The 18,048-nt window shown below is 37.7% G+C and overlaps 1 protein-coding gene across 1 annotated transcript in view; it reads right to left on the bottom strand.

Moving 5' to 3' along the window:
• The window catches only part of ppp1r16b (protein phosphatase 1, regulatory subunit 16B), a 124,063-nt gene that overhangs the window by 22,492 nt on the left and 83,523 nt on the right, over positions 1 to 18,048 (bottom strand). Inside the window, exons 4-5 of the mRNA XM_059329733.1 lie at positions 2,601 to 2,746; positions 319 to 422 (exon numbers count right to left, since the gene is read on the bottom strand). Of these exons, the coding sequence (XP_059185716.1) occupies positions 319 to 422; positions 2,601 to 2,746 (250 nt within the window). The remainder of the gene's footprint in view (positions 1 to 318; positions 423 to 2,600; positions 2,747 to 18,048) is intronic.

Raw genomic sequence — 18,048 nt, 5'->3', positions numbered from 1 at the left:
AGTGTTCTCATCTAACTCCTCCACCTAACTATTCCTTCCAAGAACTCTAAAGGTTAAAAGGTCCGTAATGGTAAAGTAGTCCGTACAAGATAAATCTAACTAGTATAATACTGAAGAATATAGACACAGCACACTCCCTCCAATAGTACCATTACTGTATATAGAGAAGCTACATTTTGAAATTTATTCAATCTGACTGCAGACATGGTGACGACTTCCCAAACTTGTTGCAGACAGCACAAACGTGTGCTCATCACCTGAGAGCTACAGCCTAAAGAGTCTGTCCACTAAGATGCCCCTCAAACATTTCTACTCTACCTCTGTTGGCCATGGCCGTCTCGATGATGTCCAGTGTCGGGTCGTCTTCACACAGGTCGTACGGCATGTTCCCATCAGAGTTGACCGCCAGCAAATCTGCACCGCTGTGGGGGACAAGCGGATGAATGATTAACACCTTGGGAATATAAATTTTTATAGGCTGATAAATGTTCTAAAGGTGCAACATCTTGCAGGGAGAAGATGAGGATTAAATTAGGAAACGTTGCTACATTTAAGGGCAACATTTTTATCCAAAACACAACACTGGACAACTGGCTAAATATCATTTTGTGTTATTAGTTTGTTTACAGCAGCAATGCTTTTAATCATCATCATAAAACAGGCCTGTATTTCATATTCTGCTCAGAAAATCTGATCCAGAAAATGCTGGGGGGAAAAAAGCTAGTTTATAACTCAAAGTCTTGGTCAAAATAAATCTCAGACAAATTGATGATGCTAATTAAAATCCTTCAGTCAAGAACAAGTTGGCCTGCATTATTCAGCGGTTTTTAATCAGTAACTTCACTTTGTTAATGAGTCCAAGTGTTGAATGTGAGTGGCCTGACAGGTCCTGCATGTCAACAGATGGCAGCAGCGTGTCTGAATATTTTGTGTGTGTGTGTGTGTGTGTATGTGTTAGTGTATTCATGTCCACGGGCAGAAACAATAAGAGTGTGTGCACACAGTCTTTTTCTGCATCTGTGCATGTCTCTGTGTGTGTGCTGTTATATAAGAAAAAATCTAATTAAATCCTGATTAAACATGTAACTCTACCCAGTATTTATCTCACATGTTCAGGCGTTAATGTGTCAACGACAAAAAAAGGACACACACATGAGGACGTTTCTGCCTCTGGAGAACCTGGGTCACTATTATTGAATTATGAATTTACATAACAAAGACGGTGAATAACAACTTTGTGAATGATTACACATCCTACGGCTGGGAGATAATTCAATATTACTCCTTATCGACTGAGATGATATGATATCCTGTTTTACAGAATTCTGCTGTCTGAGTTAATCACTCCAAGCTTATTTTAATTAAAAGTATAGTTCGTCTGATGCAACACTCAAGTCCAATTAATTTCAGTACTTGATGTGATTTTCACACATTTCACATTACATGTCATGATATGTAAGAAACTTTTGCTTAATTAATATGTTTTACAATGATATTAATAATATCTGACTGATTAAGACTTTTTCTATTTGCAGAAAAGAAGGAAGTCAAAACATTTTTTTGTTAATTTTTTTTTTTTTTAATACAATGCAATTTTCTCTTGCTACTAGAATAAATGGTCTCAGCATTGCCTCTACTCTCCAGCTGCATTAACATCAATTTCTGCTCCTCCAGGTTTCAGCTTCTGTTGTTTTTGGATAAGAAACACCTCATTTGTCTCGCCCGGGGCTAAATTAAAAAATAATTCAGAGATCCCTATAAATTGGCTGCAGTGGTCCACTTGGGACAGTGGTTGCAATCATACCTGAATATCTGACAGCACAGCAAAAATACGCTTGTTAGTTTCCCTTTTGTTTCTGTCTGGTCGATACCCATTTAACTAACTTCATCTTGATGCAGACTGAAAGACTAACAAGGTAATGCAGGTGTTGATTATCACACTAACATTAGCCAGGAGATATTTTTCTATATATCAGCATTTTATTGTGACTGATAGGGATTTTTTTATCTTCACTTTTCTTAACTCCTCAACAAAAATTCAGAGTTTTTCTTTTTCACTGATAATGCAACATGCTGCTCTGAATAATTACTGTAAAGTCAACGTACAATCAAATTGATCATCTATCACCTGCTGAACTGAATCAGACAGAAATGATCAATGCTGGTCGCTACATCACAATTGGAACCTCCACATTCATTTATATTTCTGCAGGTTTTCACTGACACTTTGTTGTTTGCAAGCATGTAAAGTGGGACGTGTTTGATGGCTTTTAATTAATACATTCACCTATTCTGTTTTTTAGTTAATTAATGGCTTTCCTTTTCATAAGCAGTTAAAAAACCCTTGTAGTTGCTTTAATCACACCACTGTCACTTTACATTGTAATTTTGGAATTAACAGCTCTTGTTTGAATATGAATTTTGTTCCTATTCTTATTCTTAGTTTTGTATACAGCTAATTATTACTATTTCATTTTTTTATCTGCAGTATTTCTATCCTTGTGCCCTTCTGCTGCTGCAAAACAATGCTCCTTTGTTTCCCCTTCACTATAAAGCACTGCAGCCAGAAACCCGAGGTGGAGCTTATCTGCATGACTTACTGTGCTATGAGTATCTTGACCAGTCCTGCGTGGCCGCAGGTCGCAGCGGCGTGCAGCGGCGTCCACAGCTCGTTGTCCTGAGCGTTGACAGTGGCTCCTCGGTCCAGCAGGATCTTTACCATCTCCTCATAGTTATCTATGCAACACTGTAGAGAAGGAGACAGAGAGGGGGAGTAGTTGTGTTTAATGGTTCATACTGTAAAAGAGGACATCTATAAACATAAAAAGGAGAGAATTTTACAGAAAAAAACAAAAAAAAATTTTTTTATAGTATATATAGTATATATATATATATATATACTATAGTCCTCTTTTACAACGTACTTAACTTATATTGTCTTAGATTGAGTCATCTATTGATCATTATTATTACTGTTGTTTATCTATCTATATATTTGTTTTCGCTTTCTGGGGTGGGGATTCTGTTCTGAGTGTTCCTGTATGTCTGTGTTTTATTGTGAAAAAACTTAATAAACAAAGTTTAAAAAAATAATAATAATAATAATGGTTCATACTGTAACACTTGCTGGTGTAATAATCCAGGTTGAGTAAGATGGAGGCCAGAGGTGTAACAAGGTGGGGTAAAGAGTTAGAAAGAAACTGATAAAGAGGAGAGAAGTGATATTGAGAGTTCACTTTGCACAGTTAGTGTCCCTGTCTGCTGTTTTTAAGTAAATCATAATGTGAGAATTGTAGCGACAGATGCTGGCAGAAAAAGGAGCTCCATGTTTTATTATTTTCAGTTAGACATAGCGTATAATTCATACAGTGCGTACTCAGCTGTGCTGCATTGATGCCGTATGCTTCAGCACCTTAATCATCGCAGGAAAGGGATGAAAAGAGACTCATTTGTCACCAAGTGCGCAGACGAACAAGAAGTCCATTACTCAGTCAAACCACATCCCTTAAAAAAGTCCTTTTATCACATATTGCACAGTGCAAAACTGAGAACGCATTAAGCCAATTTAGACAGAGTCATTCCGACATCTCGCCCATTGTGTGGGTTGTTCCCTGGATCTGTGACAAAGCTGGAAATGCAGCTATAACTCACACCCATCCACAGAGACACAGAGAGACAAAGACAGAGAAGGGCAGAAAGTATTTTCCTTGTTAAACTTGGGTGTGATTATAGGGTGTGGAGGAGGAAGGAGAATTTTTTCCGTGTAAACCATCCTCCGATCTCGCTGCTGTCAGCAACAGCAGTTTTCTCCATCAGAGCTAATTGGTGTGAGTGTGGCAGTGCTGCGCCGCAGAGTAAAGACAAAGACGAGCGAGGAGACGAGAGGGTAAAAAACAACACAGAGTGCAAAGAGCAGACATGAAGTCAGAGAATGGGATTACTTTGTCACAGCAGGAGGGTCAGATGTAATCAGAAAACTGACGGATTCAGAGCAAAAGTCTTGTTTCCAGAGTCTGCCAGGGCCAATGTTATCATTGGTGAAGTTGTGGGTTTGAATCTGATCTATCATACGTTTTGTGTGAACCCCCCCCCCCCCCCCCCCCCCCCACACACACACACACACACTTCAGTGTATAGCATATCAAAGAGGAAATGTCATGAAATCCTTCTTTGTTCCCAGAAACAGCTGCTTGTTTTCAACCAAAGAGCACCTTCACTTTTGTGAGAAGCCGATGGAGTGTTGTCATTTCTCGACTCTTCCGCTTTGAAATGAAAATGAGACATCTGTCATGATGAAATGTAAAATCTGCTGACTGCTGTTAATCCCATTACAATTCTACCCACTGAAAGATTTCAACAAAGAGAGGAAAATAGGAAGAAAACACAGAAACAAAATGCAGATAACAAAAACAATAGAGCCAAATAACATCAATCCATCTTGTAAACCTCTCATTCGGTTTCTGTGAAGCAGCAGCTTATCCACACATGCAGTGTGAATAGGCAGGTACACCCTGCACACAGGGCGAACACACACAAGTTCTCAAGTGTTTCCAGTTCCCAATCCCAGATTTCCAACCACCAAATGATTCCTTTCATGCAAACATTGCAGCCTATATGTGTCGGACCGTCACATAGTTATAGAAAGGCAGAATTTTGTTGTGACGTGGCCAAAATATTTCAGTTTGGGAGCAGTGGTGGAAAAAGTGTTCAGATCCCTTAGTTAATCCTCCGGGGTCTATGATCGCGCTGGCATGATCAGATAACGTGGCTTTTTTCAAAGTGGCGTAAGAAAAAACGAGGTCACGTGGAGCACTGCTGTCGACTTCACTCCAAATTACAGACTTGAAACTTTCTCCAGTTTTTTGTTTGACATTCTGAGGTCATGTAAAACCAAAGATATGATCATTTTAATTTGATAGTACAAAAATATTTATTCAAGTGTAAAAGTAGGATGGTATGAGGTGGGCGTGGCATTCTGTAAAAATGGAAAAAAGGGGTCTAATCACGCTAGTAAAAACGCTTTTCTCATAAATAAACATGTTTTATGGAATTTTTTGTGTATAGTTTTATCATGTTTGAATTTTACCTTTATATGTTCATACTTGCAACCTATGTTTTAGATGTTTCAGGTCTGAAACAGTTCATTGAGCATATTTGTGGTTTTTATTGTCATAAATAGTATAATTTTATTTCGGATTTCATGGTTTTTGTGTGTTTTTGGGCTCAATATGTCAATAAAGTGGGTTAAAGTGAAAAATAACTGTCAGATCATGTTGAAGTTGTGCTAAGAAAATACCAAATACCAATCTTGGGTATAGTTAACATTATGTGGTATATAAAGGGCAATAGGCTCAGACCCCAGAGGGTTAAGCAAAAGCAATAATACCACACTGCAGAATTATCACTGCAATTATCTTAACTTCATTCAAAACTTACTTAAGCAAAAGTACAAAAGTATCAGCATAAAAATGTACTCAAAGTATCTAAAGTAATAGAAATTATTATGCAGAATGGACCCACTTAGAATATTATTTATATTCTAAATATATTATTCGTATTATTATTTTGATGCCTTTATGATAGCAGGACTTAACTGTCATACAGGTAGGGCTACATTTTGACTACTTAATTTACTTTTATGTGGTTTAATTTATATAAAGATGCACAATAATATCAAATTGATCATATGTTTCACGACCTGAAACATTTTTACGATTTGTCAAACTTCTTAACTGCTATAAATCTACATTATAAGAGCTGAACCAATCTATCAGTCAGTCAATCAATCAATGGATGATTTACTAGTTAGACTCTTCTTTTCTTTACATTTCCTGGTTTTGGTTCAACTTCAGTATTTGCTCAACTAATGATGATACGAAGGACAACAGGATGCTGTAGTGACCAGGAAAACCATCCTTCTTTTAAACCAGACCTGGGCATTGGGCGGCCCGCGGGCCACATCCGGCCCGTTGGCTGTCCTTGTCCGGCCCGCGTGAGGTTACCCAAAATTAGAAATCAATATAACCGCGGTGCTTTTATTTTGAAAAATAGCAAACATTAGCATTAGCACTAGAGCTAACAAGCACTTTTACTATAGTTAAGACAAAAAATATAGCCACTAATATATATGACAGAAGAAAATAAACTTGAACAAACCTTGCTTCCTGTCAGCCACTATAGAAGCCTTTTAGATACTTTATATCAACTTTATATGAATTACAACGCAGTCATTATTTACCGTTCGTTTTTTCTTTTAACCGTTCTACCGGTTATTTCCTGTCACTACCTTTCAAAATTAAAGCACCTGTTTCACACTGGACGGCACCTTTTCAAAATAAAAGCATCACAACATTGTAAAACACTAAAGGTCATTTACAGTTGTGTTTAAAGTAAATGGAAAAGTGATATAGTGATTGGAGTATTTACTACTTTTTACTGCTATATTTGATTTACTCCACATTAACAGTCTCATCATAACATGTGTTCCTATCAGTAGCAGCTCAAAACCAGATAATTTACTGTATTTTATAAAGCGATTACATTAATATTGAGCAGAATTTAGTTCCGAGTTTTGGTCCGGCCCCTGCAACCTTCGTGGTATTGGTCATGAGGCCCCTTGGGAAAATTAATTGCCCACCTCTGTTTTAAACGGTTAAAAGTGTTAATAACTGACATTATTTGTATTAAAAGTGACATTAACTAACATACAGTATTCACCATCAACAAGTCTCTGCAGCAGCAGACTTGAAAAGAAAGAACCAGGACTGAGCGGAGCAGACTGACCCTGCTGCAGCAAAATGATAGATTTTCTAAAGGGAGTCTGGCAGCTGCAGATCTTTATGACACGAGCTAGTGTTCATGGTAACACTGCCGCTTTATTCCTCAGGGGCCGCCCAAATCAACACAAGATCAAAGTTCCTTGTAATAACTTTAGTAACAAACCACCAACATCTCTTTTAACACCAAGCGCCGTCCTTGGGCGGTTGATAAAATAAGGGTCAGCAAAATGTGTTTCTAAAGCAGAGAGAACTGGCTGAAAGTTGGAAAGTAACAACATCAGCATCTGGCCGAGAAGCAGCTAAAGTGGCTGATTAACGGGCAAAATTAACCTGAATAGTCTAATATGAAGTTAAAAAATAAAGTTATCCATAAGCATTAAGGCATAACACGAGTCACTGGGTTACAAAATTGTAATTAATAAGAAATAGCACGCATGGGTGAATGAATAGAGTAATTAAAGGCGATCCAATCAAGTCCTGAAGTAGCTCCTGTCTGCTGGGCTGCTCTTGAGCCAAAGTCTCGCTCTTTTCAGACATGAATTAAGTAATACTGAGCCTTTTTGTTAATCTGCAAACACAAGGCTCTCGCAGCGTTAAGTGCATATTCAGACGTGGGAGCAACATGGCAAATTTGAATTAAATAGGTGATGTCTAAAAGGGGCTCTTCACTGGTTTTCTTTCGTGACAGGTAGCAGACTGCATTCACTTTGAAGCTCAACTTATTTGCGTGGTCCTCTTCCACATTTGTGTTGACTGTGTCCCCTAAAAAATTACTTTTCACCTTTCACACTGCATCTTACAGTTTTTCTCAGTCGCTTTGGTGCATTTCTCACATCAATATTAACATTTGCACAACAGTTAGTTCAACCTCCACAACATTAAGTCAATTGTGCACATCATGGTAGCAGTTTCTCCTTAGAACAAATTACAAATGCTTTTGGACATGCATCAAGTGCTTTTCATACAACTCTCATTTCATTCCATATAAAACTAATAGTCCTCATTTCATTGCTTGACTCATTACATACAAAAATGTTGAACTAGTTGTCAAAATCTGGCAAGAAAATTTTATACATTTTTTAAATCTTTATTTTTTACTGAAATGGTCTCCAGAATTGAGTACATTTCTCTCAGGTGAACCTCAGCTTTCACTGATGAGAAGGGCTGTGTGAAGCATTAGTTGAACCAATGATAACCCACTTCTCTACAATCCCTCAGAGCTGAATCCCATAAATCCATAAACACTTTACAAGCATATATGAACCAACCAGGACATAGTGAGGACCATTTCTACAACACTGTGACACTGGACTGTCACAGCTCTACCCAAAGGAACTTTATGTTTGTTGTAAATAAGGGTGTTTTTTTCCCTATGCTGTAAACAAATTAGAATTGAAAAGAGTATATGCAGTAAAATTGTGAAACATAAATATTCAGTGTGTTGTACTCAGTTACCTCACTAAATACAGTAATGTGTAACTTTACTGTAGTTTTCAAATGGCTGCAAATAGTATATAGTGTCTGTCTTGAGCAGGTAGCGTCACCAAGATCTGACTTTTTTGCATTGGAAAACATTTACAGAGTAAACTGTCATAATGAAAACATGACCAAGCCATTTGACCATCTTGTTCATAAACATGGTGTCAGGACTTTTCATCTTTCATTGACATGAATACTTGCTTTTGAGGAATGAGCTATCCATTTTGAGCAAGTGACACACTTTTACAGGTTATTAACTAGGTTTTGCACTAATTGTTTTGAGAAATGCATTAACTGTTTTGCAAATGTAAATAGTGATGTGAGAAATGCACCAAAGCGACTGAGATAAAAAGTGTAAAATACTCCACTGTGCTGCACATGCTCACCAGAGAAACCTTGAGAAGCTGAGGTGTGCAGAGCAAGACTGTTTTCTTCTTTTTCATGGATTTACATAGAAGATGAGCTGGAGTGCAATCTCTAGAGGTTTCTAGTGTCTGAGTAGGAGCGAGAGCAAGTCACAGTAATACAGCTAGAGAGGCACAATCATGAATACAAAGCAACAGGAGGGGAAATGCCAAGAAAGAGAAGAGGAGGGCAGATTAGAAGACGGAAAGAAATGACATTGACAAATGCAAACAACACTAGCAGACTCTTCTTGGGCATCTTATTGACTGAATTTTAAACATAACAGAACATTAGACAGCTATTTATTATGCTACCAAATACAAATACAGTTTAAAGTGCAATAATGCACGACTCACAAGATGTACAGTTGAAACCAGAAGTTTACATACACTGTATAAAAAGACATGTATGCTTTTTTTCTCACTGTCTGACATGAAATCAGACAATCACTTTTCCTGTTTTAGGTCTGTTAGGATTACCAAAATTATTTCTATTTGCTAAATGCCTGAATAATGAGAGAAGGATTTTTTTAGACATTTTTTTATTACTTTCTTCAAAGTCAGAAGTTTACATACACTAACATTAATATGCCTTGAAACAATTTGGGAAAGCCCAGATGATGCTGTCATGTCTTTGGAAGCTTCTGATAGGTTCATTGACAACATTAGAGTTAATTGGAGACACACCTGTGGATGTATTTTAAGGCACACCTGAAACACACTGCTTCTTTGTGTAACATCATGGGAAAGTCAAAAGAAATCAACCAAGATATCAGGAAGAGAATTGTGGACCTGCACAAGTCTGGTTCATCCTTGGGTGCAATTTCCAGATGCCTGAAGGTGCCACATTCATCTCTTCAAATAATTATACCCAAGTATAAACACCATGGGAATGTCCAGCCATCATAGCGCTCAGGAAGGAGACGGGCTCTGTGTCCCAGAGATGAACGTGCTTTGGTCCAAAATGTGCATATCAACCCAAGAACAAAAGCAAAAGACCCTGTGAAGATGCTGGCTGAAGCTGGTAAGAGTGTGTTATTATCCACAGTGAAACGAGTCCTGAGACATGGGCTGAAAGGCCACTCTGCCGGGAAGAAGCCATTACTCCAAAAGAAACATAGAACAGCCAGATTACAGTTTGCAAATGCACACAGGGACAAAGACCTTATTTTTTGGAGACATGTCCTGTTTTCTGACAAAACTGTAATCTGGCTGTTCTATGTTTCTTTTGGAGAAATGGCTTCTTCCTGACAGAGTGGCCTTTCAGCCCATGTGAGTACAGTACTCGTTTATGGTTATTATCAAGAGAAAATGAAGAAAATGACGAAAACTAAGGTGGTATAATATTTTTTAGATCACTAAGTGTCAAACTGGCACCCTTAAACATCAATTCTGTACTTCTGGACTTGTGTTTTTTACTAAAAAAGCATTTAACAAGCAACGGGAGCCGGGCTCCCTTGTGGTTTGCCTGGGGTCTACAAATGGCCCAGATCTGAACCCTTGTACTCCCAAACACCATGTGTTTCTGGGTACTGCTGGCTAAAAAAAAACTTGTTTTACATTTATGGAAGTCTGATGTGGTGTTTTTATTTGAGATGTGGCTGAGAGAGCTGCAAGAGATCCTCCATTAGGAGAAGTTCAGATTAAAGGATGCAGAAAGGATGAGAGTGTTGTGATACTTAAGAGGTTTGAGAGGGTGAAGGTGATATACACAGCAGTGGTAGCTCTACACCGTTAGCTTTAATATATAACCTATGTAACATAATAACCGTTAGCCTTAATATATAACCTATGTAACATAATAACCGTTAGCCTTAATATATAACTTATGTAACATATGTTCATGTTGGTGTATATGTACTGTTTCACATATGTTCTGATAGATTCTTGACGTTCTAACGTCACACAGCATACAACAGTTTTTAAATAATTTCCAAAAAGTTTTCTCAAGATTTCTATTTCCACATGACCAGTGGTGTTTTCTGTTGTGTATGGTTTAATTACCTGGATTTTAACTTCCCTTGAACTGTCTTTTAATTGCACAGAATGATGTCGTTTCTAATATTATTATCTGTTGTTTAATGTCGGTTTTTAACTTGTCTTTGTGAAGCACTTTGTAACATGTGTTTTGTTAAATAAAGAGTATTATTATTATTATTATTATTATTATTATTATTATTATATAGTGTCTTAAGATTGTTTTTTTCTTTAAGCCACTGACTTAAGGCCATTTAGAATAAATTGATTTAATTTATATAAATCTGTCAATAAGTGTTTGCTTCACTTTAATAATATCTCCTATTAAATATAAGTGTATAATACAGTTAAATATTATATTAAATGCAGTAAACCTGTGCTTAAGTTTGGGGGAGTACTTCCCAATATGATTATGTTATCATGTAAAAAACAATAACAGCATTAAACTTCAAAATGAAACTACAGTTCAATAAATACAATACAATGACAGTATCATACTGTAAAACAAATATACAAGTATGCAAGTTTATTTGTTTGTTCTTTACATTATTTTTGTCCCTTTTAAGTACCTCACCCATTAATGTGTATATAATTTGCCAAATAAGTATAATTGTAAGTTATCTCATGCTGTGATAGTTATGTTATAAAGAAAAATAATTTCGGTTAAAGAGTTTCTACATACTGGCTGATCAGGTGTTACAGATATATAAAATATGATTTTGGTAATTACTAATGCTGTTAATTTAGGACAGCTGTGGCATAAACTGTATATGCCAACAAATATTACATTATAATGTCCTGACCATAACTTGTATTAATGAGAGTTTAGTGAAAATGGAGCACAGAAGCTGCTGTTGGGTGACAAGACGAGCAGATGTGACTGTGAGATGATTTAATAGTTGAGACGGTCACCTTTGCTACCACATACATCCCTGCTGGCCTGAAAACAAAACCTCAATCTGTCTTCTCAGTCGCATGTACTCCATCTCTGTCTCTGCCTGCCTACTGTCTGAGAAAAATCTTTATCTGAATGCTTAAACAACAATAAAAAAAAATTAAAAAAGAAGAGCACACTGACACGAGGAGAAAATGAGTTGTGTGCATTCTCTGGAGTTTTGTGGCTTCAACTGCCAGGGCTACTCAGATAAGGCCGCTCTGACAGGAGTGTGGGGGGGAGTACATAAATTAATATACAACACAAGAGAGGAAATGAAATTACTTCACAGATGCAGAGGAGAGATAGCAGGCAGGCAGATAAGAGGTGAAATAGACGCAGAGAAAACACAAAGGCTGACTGACTGGAAACACTGCCGGCTGACAAAAACATCCTGTCGCTAACGCTTTAGTCACGGTGAAAGGTATGTATGTCAAGATTGCCACATTTAAAGCCTTTTTATAAACATTCTCACATGACAACTGTGACAACAAACGTCATTTTCCTCAGACAGCTTGATTTTTTAGATTATTTATGTGAATCTAATTGACCATTAAGAGATAATCTATATTTAGCTACAGACTGCTGTTCACCTCATGTGACCTAAAGAAACGGAAGTCTGGGTGATGTGGGTTTTTTTTTTTTTTTTCAGGAAAAGCACAGATTATTAGATAACGTTTATTAAAATTTAGAAAAACAAAAACTCCACAGAGAGTGACACAGAAGGCTTAGGCTATTCATTTGAAATAACTAATCAGTACTATGGACAGAACACTTGCTGTTTCCGCAAAGTCAAGGATGTTTTCTAGTGAGTCGGTTCCTACAAAGGCAAGGCAAGACTTTTTCCAATTAGTGTCACACACAAATGGAACGGGCTTGCGAATGTGCAGGTCTGCCTCATTGCGTTATTGGACCGGTCGTACGTTCAATTCAGCAGTACAATTTCAAAACCAGTGCAAGACATGGATCTGGTTTTGCATCAGTGCTTTTAGAAATAGAAAAGAAATAGCTTACTATTATAAAATTGAACTCCAACTTTAAGCAAACTCCCGTGAGTCCATTGTGCGCAAAGGGTAATCTACTAGTCCACACTCCTGTCCAGTAGTTGGCAGTAACGCACCTCTACGCTGGTTTGCCACCGGTCAAAAAGCCCAATGAAGAAGAAGAAGAAGAGCTATCACAATGCATTATGGGTGCACAAGGAGAACAGAGGATACACACAAGCATCCTTGGAAATTCCCTCCCAATAGGACTCTGTCTTGGGTAGAATTTTGAGGATTCTTGACCTCGGATCAGTCCTTTGGCAGATATCGATGATGTAGTATCCTTCAAATTCAGCTGTTTGAGGATCCTTCCTTCACTTTGGGAAACAGCAACAGAGTGTCTACAGGCAGAAAGGGGCCGGCTGCATCAGAGCCAAAGTTCCAGATTATCCAACGATAATCAGACTGTGAAAATAGATCCTTTTTTGCAGAAAACAGTAGAAAATGCACCTGAACAACAGGCCTGGTTACACACATCTACATATCTGGTGTTCATTGAAAGCTGCTGCTTCATTGGATTAGGAATGTGGACTTTACATTTCTGTGCCAGAGTCAAAAAATGGCAAAATAGATTACAATGCATTTTAAAATCTTGTTGAAAATCAAGTTAAACAAATTACTTAATTTGGAAAGTTCATTATTCACCTTGTTGAGTGCTATTAGCCTGTTGGCCAAAAATATGTCATACACCGATGACAGATGATTTAATTATTTAATCAGCTGAATGTTATGTTGGTTATTGGACTCAGATAAAACAGTCCATTTAAACCTTCAATGTTTTTCATAATCACTAAAAATGAGACTTGACATAAGAAATAATACAATTAAACTCACCCTTGCTCCAGGCTTTCTTGGTCTGGTATGAACGGTTTCTTTTGATGGCTAATTTTAGCAATCTTTAAATACTAACTGACATTTCTGAGTGGATTCACTGAATGTATGTTTCTTCTTCACTTGAGCTACTGCTGCACACAATGTGTCAAATATAAACCTGCCCTTTAAAGTAGAGGATGTTAAAAGATTGTGGAGAAGAAATATGATACTAAAAACAATCAGGCAGCATTGAAGAAGAAAAGAAAAAAGAAATAAAGGTTACATTATAAAGATCCTGGTCCCAGTCATAGAGCACAAGAGGGAGTTCACTTCTCTCTTCTCTGAATCTTTTCTGAAGCAAACTGCAGCAGCAGACATAAAAGTCACATTTGCAAATTCAGTTGGACCAGGTGTAAAAGGTCAGTGATGCTCAGATTAGGAAGACGACAGACAGAGTGAGTGACAAACTGCCTGTGAGACCTTCTGAAGCTCCAAAAAGCAGAAGTGCTACTGGCTTATTTGTGTCAACTACTTCCGGTGTCAGCGAAGTCAGAAGAGCAGCAAAGAGAAAACAGATTGAAGAGGAAAAGCCGGAAGAGCGTGAGTCACAAATTTCCTTATTTTACCATGAGTGCGTCAGTGTGTGTGGCACTAAACTGGCACACGGAGATGGTAATTCAAAAGGCAAGTTATGGATTTCATTTTCAGTTCGAGTCTGTTAATTGGCAAGCTTGAAGAAATAATTCAGGGGAAATGAGCAGCCTCATAAAAACTGACAAGAACAAGACTCTTAAGAGACACACAAGCTTGTCAAAGACATCCGATACACTGATGGATTAGCTCCTGCCTGCAGCGGTGCCATGACAGATGTCGTCTGAAACGCCCGAGAGAGACTGCAACCTACACGCCAGCCAACAACTAGGCTAATCTCCTAACCTCTGAATAAACCCACATACTTCAGCCCACCTGCTTGCTGACTAAACTAATCCCCCTGAAAACATATTACACTATACTCGCACCCAGAAGATAACTAGCCACTAAACTAGACTCCTCGACTCTCCCTGGAGGTCCCAGCAGCCTTCACTCTTCTTGTCTTGGCAGCGAGACGATGAGGCAAGCAAGGAAATAATGTGCCTTTTGTGAAAACTATTCACACAAGGATGGGAGTGTGGCTGACAAAGGCTCAGATTATGTGGCTGGAAACAACAGCAACAGTCTTGGGATCCGTCAGTGGGCCGAGGAGGACAAATGACGAGGAAATAAGAAGGTTGCAAACAATGTCCAGCTGGGTAAAAACAACAGTGAACTGGGAGAGGTGGGACTGTCTGGCCTGACTTTCCCTTTAAGACTTTACATTAAAGACAAATACCTACCCCCAGTACTATGTATTATCATTTAATTGTGCAATATAAATACGTTTCTCTGTGTAATTGTTCAATTTCAACTGTTATAATTGTATAAACTGCTCCTAATTCTATATTTGTTGTGGTTTAACTGCTTTTTTTTCAGTTTAAGGAATATACTGGAGATATCTCTAGGATATAACATTCAGAGGATGTGCAGCTTTTCTTGGTATATTGACAATAACAGAAGTGCTCGTCATCCAATTGCTGAAAATACAGAAATCTCCAAAATGATCAAAGAACCCAAATCACAGCATGGACTCTTCTATGTTGTTCCAAAGGTCTTTATATATTGATATTATATTCTGGAGGGATTTTCTGAACATTTTTATCCATTCTCGGCATGAATAAAATTGCATTATTCAGCACCAAATGTGTGTAACAAATGGTTGGATGGACAAAAATTGCTGCAATAACTTATGGGACATTGTTGAACATGGAAATGGACTTTAGAAAGCGTACCGAAATGTAATGACCCTTTATACACCATCATAGGTTTCAATAAATAAATAAATAATTACGTCATTTTTATTAGATATTTTTGACAAGAACAACTTGACACACAGTGCTGAGCTGCAATTCAAAATAATCTTCAGGTTCACAGCTTTCACATGATGTTCACCACTTCTATGTGGCATTTATTGCTGACCTGTTATCTCCCCCTAAACATCCACTGACCACAACCACCAATTTAAAAAAAAAAAAGGACCTTGAACACTAAGCGGTTAAAGTGGTAATACTCTTTTTGTCTTGCTTAAATTGTTAATACTATTATATTTTAATATTACTTGTTTATATTTATTGTTATTTTTTATTGATGCTTCTTTCTATTTTTGCTGTACATTTTTTGCTGCTGTTACACTGGAAAGTTCACCATTGTGCGACTAAAAGGAATATCTTATCTTACATGAATGAATTTGACATGGATATACTCAGAGTCATCCTGAACAGGAATCTCTTTAAATTCTCAAAAAAATGCTGTACAGTCGGTCTTTTATAGGGTCGTCATGAACAGGAATCCATTGGAAATTTTAAAGGTTATTATGGCAGTCCAGATTATTTGATATTGCAAATGTAAAGCTCCCTTTTTAAATCAAACCGTGCAGAAGAATCATTTAAAATTTTTTCATAATAAAATGTCATTCTTACTTTGTATATCATATTTATTTTGGGGTCAATGCGACTGATTTATTGAGAACAAATTGCAATTCTCTGTGTCAACATCATTGTGTTAAGTACTCGGCTGCTACTTCCTAGTGTCACTCAAGCTCTGAGTGAGTTTTTTCATGCCTGGTACCTGAACGTCACATCAATAGGGCAAGAAGCAATTTGCTATTAGAGCCTGACTGATATTGGATTTTTAAGACGGATACAGATTGAATTTTAGATATAAAATGCAGATATATAAACATCAGAACTGTTGCTGATTGTCCATTGCTGATTGTTTAAATAAGAATGCATTTAAAAATAAATAGCTAACACCAATTTTAAATCATCCAGATGATAATTTACAGCATTACCTAAACACTCAATGGTTAAGAGGCACAAGCAGGCAAAGTGTCATCCAGAGAGTGTGCCATCATGTGAAACTTCCACCTCCTCACGATATCTATTTTTCTCCTGAGCCTCTCAGATATTATCCTATCCATGTCCTCATCATTATGTTGTTGTTTTCTTTATTGGTCAACACCATACCAGAACTTTTGGACTAATGACTCTTTTTACTGCCCTCCACATTTCCGGCCTGCTTTAATGAGTCATTATACTAAATATTACTATGAATTGAAGTGTGTGGATCCATATGATGGATTCAAATATTGAGTCAGACTGTGGTGTTGCAGTTGATTATTCCCACTCTAATAGTTGTATTAACTCTCATTTGTACGTCGCTTTGGATAAAAGCGTCTGCTAAATGACATTGTAGTTGTAGATTAGCCAGCAAGGTGTACCTAATAAAGTGGCGTCGTGTCCATCTGCTTCAAGGTTGGAGGTGTTGTGCGTTCAGAGAAGCTCTTCTGCAGACCTTGGTAGTAATGAGTGGTTGTTTGAGTTTCTGTTGCCTTTCTATCATCTCCAACCAGTCTGGTCATTCTCCTCTGACTTCTAGCATCAACAAGCCACCAGAGAACTGCAGCTCACTGGATATTTTCTCTTTTTCGGACTGTTCTCTGTAAACCCTAGAGATGGTTGGTGTTAGATCATGGTTAGGTCTGTGAAATACTCAGACCAACAACCATATTACATTCAAAGTTACTTAAATCAACTTTCTGGCCCATTCTGATGCTCAGTTTGACCTTCAGCAGGTCGTCTTGCATGTCTACGTCACAAAATGCATTGAGCTGCTGCCATGTGATTGGTTGATTGGATCGTTAACAAGCAGTTGAACAAGTTTGCCTAATAAAGCCATGAGTGTATATAATCAGTCAGGCTCTACTCTTTAGAAAAACACTTTAAAAAACAATACAAAAGTATGCAGCTCGACTGGAAATGTTTTAATGTTCGGCCATCTGGCTGACAGCCAACCGCTTATGGAAAACTGTGAATGCGGCTGAGACTGTGATTGAAGTGACATTTTTGTCGGGGCGAGTACCGTGAGGGCTGTGGGAGACAGAGCTGGCACTGAAACTGAAATACTGAGCAGTTAAGTGAGCAAGGCCAGGAGCAGGTGGCTGAGACTGCAGGAGGTTAAAGGATAAAAGGGCCTGAAAATTTAGCAGGGTTGATAGGACTCATGCAAATCATGAAGAGGGAATGGGGTCTGTGTGCAGAAACTTCTGCTGCTAAGAATTAGACCTAAAAAGGCAAAATGAATTGAATCCAGGCAGTGACAAGCAGCTGGGACATCAGGAGTGCGGTGGATGATTTCTGGGCTCAGGTACAGCTTTAAACCACTGTTGCAAGTGAACTCTCCTGTCACTCTCCGGCACACACTGGCTGTGTTTCCATTCAAATGTCATGCGAATTTTTTTAACACTTTTAAAATGTCACAAAAAAGAAATGTGAATGAAGAAGTGGTTTGGAGCGAATGAAAAAATCTACAGTGTAGTTTTGTTAGAAGTTAGTCCTACGCATGGCTGACGTCCACCAGTTAACTATTCATCAATTTGATTGAATTGGACAAGTTTTATTTGTTCTTTTGAAGACAAAACATTGTAATATCAAAGGAGATGTCAACAGCAGAAACGGAGCAATACCACAGCAAGCAAGTTTAAAATA

Source organism: Centropristis striata, chromosome 3, assembly GCF_030273125.1.
Source record: "Centropristis striata isolate RG_2023a ecotype Rhode Island chromosome 3, C.striata_1.0, whole genome shotgun sequence".
Classification (NCBI taxonomy): Eukaryota; Metazoa; Chordata; class Actinopteri; order Perciformes; family Serranidae; genus Centropristis; species Centropristis striata.
The sequence above is the reverse complement of the archived record's forward strand: the minus strand, read 5'-3'. Positions and strand labels throughout refer to the sequence as shown.